Genomic DNA, 9,991 nt, shown 5'->3' with positions numbered 1-9,991 from the left:
TCCCTTCAAGGGGTCGCCACAGCGAATCAGTGTCCTCCATCTTCGGGGTTTTGATTGGCATGTTTGTTTTGGCCAAGCTTTTACGCCGGATGCCCTTCCTGACACAACCCTCTTTATTTATCCGGGCTTGGGACCGGCACAAGAATACACTGGCTTGTGTTCCCTTTGTGGCTAAAGAACAAGCATAATTGAAATACAAGTTCAAATAAATTCTGAAATAAAGAAGTTCTATTTGAAGTCAAAAAGTTGAACATGAAAAATAATAGTGCAATTATTTGGAATTGAAAAATCACATTAAAAAACAATGAACATTTTGAATCTTGTTCTTTTCCTTTCAGCTTTTCCCCTCAGGGGTCGCCACAGCGAAGCAATGTCCTCCATCTATCCCGGTTTTGTGCATCCTCTTCCCTCACACCAGGTACCTTCATGTCCTCTTTGACCACATCCATAAACCTCCTCTTTGGTCTTCCTCTTGGTCTCTTGCCTGGCAGTTCAAGGCTCAGCATCCTTTTCCCGATATAGTCGCTCTCTCTCCTCAGGACGTGTCCAAACCATCTCAGTCTGGCCTCCCTGACTTTCTCTCCAAAGCCTCTAATATGAGTTGTCCCTCTAATGTACTCATTCCTGATCCTATCCAACCTGGTCACTCCCAAAGAAAACCTCAACATCTTCAGCTCTGCTACCTCCAGCTCTGCTTCCTGTCTTTTCTTCAGTGGCACTGTCTCCAGTGCAAACATCATGGCTGGTCTCACCACTATTTTATACACTTTTCCTTTCATCCTAGCTGAAACCCTTCTATCACACATTACACCTGACATTTTTCCCTAGCCGCTCCAGCCTGCTTGGACACGCTTCTTCACCTCTTTTCCACACTCTCCATTGCTCTGGACAGTTGACCGCAAGTACTTAAAATCCTCCACCTTCTTTATCTCTTCTCCCTGTAGCATCACTCTTGCACTTGCATCCCTCTCATTCACACACATATATTCCATCTTGCTGCGACTGATCTTCATTCCTCTCCTTTCCAGGGCATATCTCCACATCTCTAGTTTCTCCGCCACCTGTTCCCTGTTCTCGCTACAGATCACAATGTCATCTGCAAACATCATGGTCCAAGGAGATTCTTGTCTAACATCGTCTGTCATCCTGTCAATCACCATAGCAAACAAGAAGGGGCTCAGAGCTGATCCCTGATGGAGTCCTACCTCCACCTTGAATTCCTCAATCACACCGACAGCACACCTCACAACAGTTTTACAGTCATGATACATGTCTTGCATCGCTCTGACATACTTTTCCGTCACTCCAGACTTCCTCATGCAATGCCACAGCTCTTCTCTGGGCACCCTCTCATACACTTTCTCCAGGTCTACAAAGACACAATGCAATTCCTTCTGACCGTCTCTGTACTTCTCTATCAGCATTCTTAAAGCAAAATAAAAAAAAACACATTTTGAATGGACATTGAAAAATCAATATTCACATAACTTCACTTTTTTTTAACATTTTCATGAACTCTCTTGTAACAATAAAAAGATACGTATTTGTTCTTTTGTTGATTGTAGCCATTTTACAAGAAAAAATGAAAATTGCTATTGTAGATTTTTTTTTAATTTAGAAAATCGCCATTTTAGAATTGTTTTTAAATTTAGAAAATCGTTAGTATTCATCTTGAATCTCTTCCTAGAAAATGAGGCAAATGTTTCTCTCCAACGTGCGTTTTTGTGTGTGCAGCCAAGTTTGGCTTTTGAGAGAATCTTTTACCACAAACTAAGCAGGGAAAAGGTTTATCTCCAGTGTGTGTTTTTGTGTGCCTGATCAAACCGTCCTTAGTAGAGAAGGTTGTACTACAAACTACACATGCAAAAGGTTTCTCCCCGGTGTGGGTTCTTGCATGTGTTACCAAATTTGGCTTTTGAGAGAATCTTTTACCACAAACTGTGCATGCAAAAGGTTTCTCCCCAGTATGCGTTCTGTTGTGTGTTCTTAAGTTTCCTTTGATAGTAAATCTTTTGCCACACACCGAACAGGCAAAAGGTTTCTCCACAGTGTGTGTTCTCATATGTGTTCGTAAGTTTCCTTTTCCAGAGAACCGTTTCCCGCAAAAGGAGCAAACAAAAGGTTTTTCCCCGGTATGTTTTCTTGCATGTGTTCCCAAATGTCCCCTCTGAGTGAACTTTTTACCACAAACTAAGCAAGCAAAAGGCTTCTCCCCAGTATGTATTCTCATGTGTACTTTCAAAGTATACTTGGCATCAAAAGTTTTCTCACACTGAGAACATTTCCAGGGTTTGTTGTCAGAATGACATGTCCTATCACCTTTTGGTGGCCTCTCATCGTCAGTATCACAAGCATATGATGTTTGGTCGTCACTGTCTGATAGTGGAGATAAAAGGCTGTCTGCTTGTGATCCTCCACAGTTACAATTACCTTTGCCCTCATCATCAGCTTCACTCTTGACAATGGCATCAGTCAAGGGATCATTGGTTATATCAGTTTCATCTCTTTCCTCTTTAACATGGGGAGGTTGTGACTGCTTCTCTTCTGTAATGAAAGAAGGTACTCTCTCCTCCTCTTCCTCCTTAATCTGGGAGTCCGGCTCTGGCTGCTCTGGAAAAAAATATTCACTGACATCTACAAGAAACAGGAAGACAAACAAATGTAAATGAGTAAAGTCAAATCTCATGCCGCCATTCCCTTTTTTTTTTTGGCAATATATGTGCAGATTTTCAGTCATCAAGGTCCTGGTAATTTGCAAAGGTTTAAACAAGCAAAGTGGGCTATTCTTTGTTGAAGACATTCCAGTTTGAAAGAGGTGTAAAATAAGACGTGTATGCATCACCCAATGTCAGCTTATAACAATGTACTGACATCTTCTCCCCCTTTCCAAAATCTGCATCATTCAATGGAAAGAAAACAAAATAAGTGACCGACTGACTTGAGAAGCTTAATGGTTCTTTCATTCTGATTAGTTAATTCTCCATTGTGGGACTATGAAAGGCTTTCTGATTAACCACACGGGAACAATCTCACCCTCATGTCAATCATCCCAAATCTGCAGCGAAGCAAGAACCGCTAAAAACACTCAAAGAGAAACAGAAGACCACTCCCGAGAAAGAAATCAACAGAATTGAGAGAGGTGGAGGAAGCGGATGCCATTCAGGAAATCAGCAGATTCAACAATTGTGCAATTCGGGACCAGTTCAGCCTGCAACTTCCTCTACACATCATAAGATCAAATCCAGCAAAGATAAAATACAGTATGTCAAACCTATGTATGTTTGTTCAACGTTTGCCAATATATAATTTCTTTTAAACGTTAATACAGTTATTTAATAGGTAGAGTACAATTGAAAATTTCGGTGTATGAATAAGTTTATATTAAAACGAGAATCACACCAATTCTATGTTTATGTAGAATAAGTGCACGTTTTAAAAGACTTCTAAAGGAGCCTAATTTAGCGATATTTACTTGTTTTAATACATTTTTCAATGCCAAATTTTGCTGTTTAATTGAAATATACTTTTGCTGAAATGAAGTATTCATTAAGTCACGTATCCAGGATTAAATTACTTCTTTCTTTTGATTTTACTCTGCACTGTACCTACGCACGTGGAAGTAAAGAGCAAGCAAACCTGGTTTCTGGTAGACAACTCGAGACTTCTCGAAAATAGCGTCAAGTCGTTGACATCGTCGCCTATTCTCTTTTGTCCGAGAAAGTTCACCGTTATGTTCTTCTTTCTCAATTCTGGTACACATTTCCCCCACTATTACACAATAATAGAGACTCACGCTTGATCCATTTTGCTGCAAACAAACGAGTCTCTTTCACAACTAGCAAAATAAGCTAAGGTACAAAGAGATTACTCCATGTATTCAAGACAAACTCATCCAAACACGAGGACTTTTTGATGCTTAAGACGAGTAAAGACGTTTTTGGGGCGTACTATATGGATGCTTCACTTCGTTTACTTGTAATTCAGGAGGAATTGTTTTGTTTTTACTGAAACGCGTCTGGCTCGCCAAAACATTTCGCCAAATATAAACAGCGGTGGAGGAGATTGTACGGAAGCTCTTTTTGGACAAACTGCTTCCTGCGGTTAATGAGTATAATCGACGAGAAACGATTATTAAAATTACAGCTAGTTAAAATTGGGCTAAATGTCAACATCAAAGACAAAGTCAAAGTCAGCTTTATTGTCAAATATGCTAATATGCATGACATACAGCAGAGATTAAATTAATGTCCTATCGGACCCAGCGTGCAAGGCACGTATAATGTCAGCTCTCCTTATGATGCACTGCAGAGTCTTACGGCAGGACACGGTGTAGCCGCCGTACTTCACGGTGATACAGTTGGTCAGGATGCTCTCGATGGTACTGCGGTAGAAGGAGGTCGTGATGGGGTTCAGGGCTGTAACTCTTTTGAGCTTGCGGAGGCAGTACAGGCGCTGGTGGGATCTCTTGGCCAGTGATGCAGGACAGGGCTTCAGATATGCGCACACCCAGGAACTTGGTGCTGCTCACTCTCTCCATGCAGCACCGTTGATGGTTAGTGGAGCATGCTGGGGGTGCACTCTCTGGAAGTCCACAACAATCTCCTTTGTCTTCTCCACATTCAGATGGAGATTGGTGTCCTTGCACCACGTGGCCAGGCGGCTGACCTCGTCCCTGTAGGCTGTCTCCTCATCGTTGTTGATGAGGCCCATCACAGTTGTGTCATCCATAAACTTTATGAAGAGGGTGGAGCTGGGTGATGATGGCGAGGAGTCATGTGTGAGCAGAGTGAAGAAGAGGGGGCTCAGCACACACCCCTGGGGGGCCCTGTATTCATCGTGATGGTGCTGGGGGTGTTGTTTCCGACTCTGACTGCCTGTGGTCTCCCCGTCAGGAAGTCCAGCAGCCAGTTGCACAGAGTGGTGCTGATCCCCAGTTTGCTCAGTTTGTCGGTGAGCTGTTGGGGGATGATGGTGTTGAATGCTGAGCTGAAGTGGATGAACAGCATTCTGACGTAGGAGTCTCTGGTCTCCAGGTGGGTGAGCGCTGTGTGGAAAGCAGTGGAGACGGCATCATCGGTCGAGCGGTTGGGCCGATATGCAAACTGGAAAGGGTCGTGGTTGGGGGGAAGGGCAGTCTTGATGTGGTTCATAACTAGCCGCTCGAAGCACTTCATGAGGATGGGAGTGAGTGTGACCAGGCGGTAGTCGTTGTGGCAAGTGGGGGATGACTTCTTTGGAACATACAGCCCAGTGTAATAATTTACACATGAGGCACCATCAATCCACCCATCCATCCATTTTCCAGACCGCTTCATCCTCATTAGGGTCGCGGGGCGTGTTGGAGCCTATACCAGCCGTATTCGGGCACTAGGGGGGGGGGGGGGGGGCACCCTGAATTGGTCGACAGGCAATCACAGGGCGCACAGAGACAAACAACCATCTGCTCTCACACCAAGGGACACTTTTTGAGTGTTCAATCAGCCTGCCAAGCATCTTTTTGGTATGTGGGAGGAAACCGGAGGGAAGACAGGGACAGGGAAGCCAGACAGGGTCTTGGACTCACCACCTCTGCACTGTGAAGTAGTAACCACTGGACTACCGGGTCACCCTACATGAGGTACAAAGGATTGTTCAAATAAATAACTCACAATTGATATGAATCATATCAAATCACATCTTTGACCAAGTAAGGAAAAAAATATATTTGAGATGTTCACTTTTATCTCTCTATTAATGAGTTACATGTTTTGCGTGGCGTACTTGCTATTTCATTGTTTGATTAGTGGGTCTTGTGTTTGCTATTGAGAAATGAGTCAATGCTGCTCTGTTTGAACAAATCACGCCATGATCAAGGGTCCAGATTGAACGGGAGAGCAGTGAGAATCAACCAATTGGGAGGGTATGGTCAAATCTGCTAATGGTCGGGCAACCGTATAACAGATCAGGGTGACCATAAAATGAATTAAGTATACAATAAAAACATGTGCCAACCAATCGGGTTGCTTTATGCTTGTACACTTCTGTTGTGACGAAACAAATGTAAACTGACTTGTTTTGATTACGCTTCAATAAAAGGGTACAGTCCGGGTTAGTCAGTTAGCAATCAACTCGCAACGCTACTCTGTTGCGTCCGCCTTGCAGCTGACTACCCCGTGCGTGTGTTAAACTGTTGGACGCGTGGAGTCGAGTCATTTACTGATCGGGTGAATCAATACGTGTTGAGATCACGATCTCTTCCTCCTCACACTGTCTTCAGAAGATTGCATACTGTTTTGTATTCAAATTCCTAGACAGGCCACTATAAATTGCTTTTAATATCAGCTGAGATCCACAAAATGAAGCTATCTCATGATACAACAGACAAATGAAACAGTACTGATAAGCTCCAATATAATGTTTATGTTGAAGGAATGGTTTTGATCCCATTTCATGCAGTTTATACTGTTGTGCGGCGAGACAGCTAGCAGGTGGAAAAAAATGCTAAAAGTTCACTCAGTCAGATTTTCTTTATTTTTTTTTCTTTATTTGAAGTCGTGGTGGATATCAGTTTTCGGCAGACCACAGGTGAAGCGTCACCTGTGGTCTGTGCGCTCTAGGCTGTCCTTTCTCCCTCTTCCTCCTCGAAGTGACTTCCTCAGTCTGATTTTAAAGGTGGTTCACCTGAGCTTCTGGCCAATCAGGTCCCATCGGCAATTGGCCATTCCCAGGTGGTTGCAATCACTTTCTCAGATACAATTAGCGGTCGCCCGACTCTACTGTTTTGGGTGGGGAGAAATATGCACCTTTCTCCCATCCAAAATCCAAATTTGTTTTGGCATCATTACATCATTCACACCCTCTCCTCAGAGTTCAGACATTCTTGTCAAATAATCAGCAATAACATTTTTCTTTTGTTTGTCAGGGCAGAGAATCTCATATGTGACAGGTCCTAGTCTCCTAGTCACAGTGTATGGGCCCTGCCACTTTGCCAGTAGCCCACTTGGTCCCGTAGGCAACAACACCAACACGTTCGGTCCAGGGTGCCAATCTCTCCCTGATAAACCCCCCTGCTGTTCTCGCTGGAGATTCTTCTCCAGCTTCCGACGTTCTGCATCTTCCGTTTCCCTCCGGAACTCTGGGTTCAGAAACCATGGGAATTGCAGCTTGACTTGGACGAGGACACTGTGGAGGTTGGGCACATGCAAGGCAACCCAACATGGGAGTTTCTTGTGCTGGACGAAGGTTTGTTGGCCTGGATGTTCGAGGGTCAGCGTTTTGTGGCTGTGGTTTTAGAGGAGGAAAATGTTGACTCGATCAACTATCAAATCTCCATTCTTCCTTGTTGTGGTGCATCTGATCTCTTAATTGGTTGATCTGTTCAATCAACATCCCCTCTCTATGTTGAGAATATTGCATGAAATTTCAGATTTCTTTCACCAATTCCTCATCAAGTTGAACTCTGCTTGTACTCACTGTCTTATCGATGAAAATGTTTCTTCAGCCGTCATCTGTACTTCTTTGAAGGTGTCGGACGTTTCGCTTCTTATCCAAGAAACTTCATCAGCAAACTAAAGTCTTACTGGTAGTTTAGGCCCAATATATATATATATATATATATCCCTACTAGGAATGAACCCCCTCAGCCAAGTAATCGCCAAGAGAGGCTATGGATACCGCCTCAGAAATGGAGCTACCATCAGTCGCCTCCTCTACATGGGTGAGATAAAGCCGTATCCGAAGAGCGAAATGGACATGGTCCACACAACCAGAATCTACAGAAGTGACATCAGGATATCATGTGGGCTTGAGAAATGTAGCCGGATGGTGACTAAAAGAGGCAAGGTGAACTGAAAGAGTCTCACTTCCTGAATCAACAATAGCAGACATTGAAAACAGCTACAAGTACCTCGGTATACCACAAGCCAATGGAAACCTTGAACTGTCAACAAGTAAAGCGGCTAGAGCCAAATAGTCCAGTGGGTGAGGCAAGTCCTAAGAAGCAATAAACAGCAGACCCGGGCAATAAACAGCTATGCTCTGCCAGATACCTTGCAGGAATAATAAAGTGGCCAAAGGAAGAGATTCGGACCACGGGTGTTAAGACCTGGTAGCTCCTAACCATGCATGGAAGGTTCCATCCTAAATCCAGCCCCTTCAGACTGTACACCAGCCGTAAGGAAGGAGGCCAGTGACGAGTGAGAGAGCCATTGTCCAGGATGAAACATCCAAGCTCCATGAATACATCAAAGAGAAAGCTTCAACGGATTATGTACTAAGAGAATGTCTCAGACAATGGGGAACAGTAGAGCAGAGGCACTCATCCTGGCTGCTCAAGAGCAGGTCCTGAGCACCAGAGCCGTAGAGGCACAGATATAACAAAATTACGGTTGAGCAGAAGGAGATCGAGAAACAGAAACGAGGTGTGCGTTTGTGTGACTTAGCATCCCACTACCAGTATGCTACCATCCTTCGGAACAAGGAAGCTAATAAAGGTGCATGTGTTGCTAACTGTGTTTCCGTGTTGTCTAAGGAACTCTCTCAGGCAATAGGAGAGGTTGTAAAACTTCTGTTAATGTAGATTAACGAAAAGCAGCTAGCAAGGAACAGCGTGAGGGAATTATCGCCGAGAAAGCATGGCAACTTCACTCGGTGGAGTGGAAGTTCATCATTCATTGATGATTTTAAGGCTAGCCACGGATGGTTTGAGAACTTTAAGCGTTGTACAGGGATTCATAGTGTCATTCATCATCGTGAGGCTGTCGCGGTTTGCGAGGTGGTGATGGCGGGTTCGGAGCCCAAAAAGCAGGCAGGAGGGAGCAGGAGGTTGTTTGACAAATTGTATTAAAATAAAGTCAGCAGGAACAAAATGTAAAACATCAAAATGATCTGAATGGAAAAAATACAAAGTAGCAAAAGAAGACCAAAAGTAAAAGCCCGCCAAGGTTAAACAAACACGTACACGATGCATGCCGCAACCAAGCAGCAAACAAACAATGAATCGGCACCGGATGATCGTGCCAGGTGTCCTTTTAAGTGTCATTGATTATAACGACCAGCACCTGCGAGGCTGCCGGCAGGGCTGACGTCGCTACCCGCTGGTCGCCAATCTGATCGGGACGACCAGCACCTGTGCAGGTGCAGGCAGGGCCGACAGCGCCCCCCGTTGGTCGCCAACCAGATCATGACAGTACCCCCCCTTCAAGGGGCTGCTTCCAGAAGTCCCAACAGTCTCCCAAAAGGTCCACTCGCCAGGGAACGGTCAGTGGAGAGGGCAACCGCTGCCTCTCCAGCATACGACGGGCGGCGGCCTGATAGGAACGGGACTCGGCCTGGGGTGGACGAAGACGCGGCACGGATCGTCGTGGGCGTGAGTGTGATCCCTCTCGCACGTTCACGCGACGGCGCATGGCTCTGCGTGGACGTCGAACTGCCAGGCGCAGAATGGCACCCCGTACGGCCGTATGGGACCAGGTCTCGGTCGGACGCCGACGTGGGCATGAACTGCCCGGCTCCGGGGGAACGAGACCAGTCCAGAGCCGCTCCGGGATCCAGCGGTGAGTGGGGTCTCGGACTGACGTTGACGCGGACGTTGCACGGCTCGTCGTGGATGAGACTCCATTCGTCATGCACGACGACACCGTGGCTGGACGTGGGCGTGCAATGCCAGTCACCCAGGGTCACCCTGGACGGCCACCTGGAAGGAGGTCTCGGCCGGACGTTTACGTGGACGTTGCGGCTCGTCGAGTGACGCGATTCAAACGCGACGAGGCTTGCGCTAACGTGGACGTAGCATTGCCAGGCACAGGGTGGAAATGAGACGGGTCCGATGTACCTGCGGGATCCGATAGTTGGCCGGTTCATTCTGTCACGGTTTCGCGAGGTGGTGATGGCGGGTTCGGATCCCAAAAAGCAGGCAGGAGGGAGCAGGACGTTGTTTGACAAATTGTATTAAAATAAAGTCAGCAGGAACAAAATGTAAAACATCAAAATGATCTGAATGGAAAAAAATACA

At 45.5% G+C, this 9,991-nt stretch overlaps 1 protein-coding gene across 1 annotated transcript; it reads right to left on the bottom strand.

Annotated features, from left to right (window-relative positions):
* Positions 1-36: 36 nt before the first annotated feature.
* Positions 37-4,045, bottom strand: LOC148900479 (uncharacterized). The gene is made up of 2 exons (XM_088992240.1): positions 3,637-4,045; positions 37-2,634 (listed from the first exon to the last, which is right to left on the bottom strand). Exons 1-2 carry the CDS (start codon positions 3,758-3,760, stop codon positions 1,667-1,669), a joined length of 1,092 nt encoding a protein of 363 aa, XP_088848366.1. The 5' UTR covers positions 3,761-4,045; the 3' UTR covers positions 37-1,666.
* Positions 4,046-9,991: the final 5,946 nt, after the last annotated feature.

Source organism: Hippocampus bargibanti, linkage group LG03 (genome assembly GCF_051943395.1).
Source record: "Hippocampus bargibanti isolate YZ-2025 linkage group LG03, ASM5194339v1, whole genome shotgun sequence".
Lineage (NCBI taxonomy): Eukaryota > Metazoa > Chordata > Actinopteri > Syngnathiformes > Syngnathidae > Hippocampus > Hippocampus bargibanti.
This window is presented reverse-complemented; position numbering and strand designations above follow the sequence as displayed.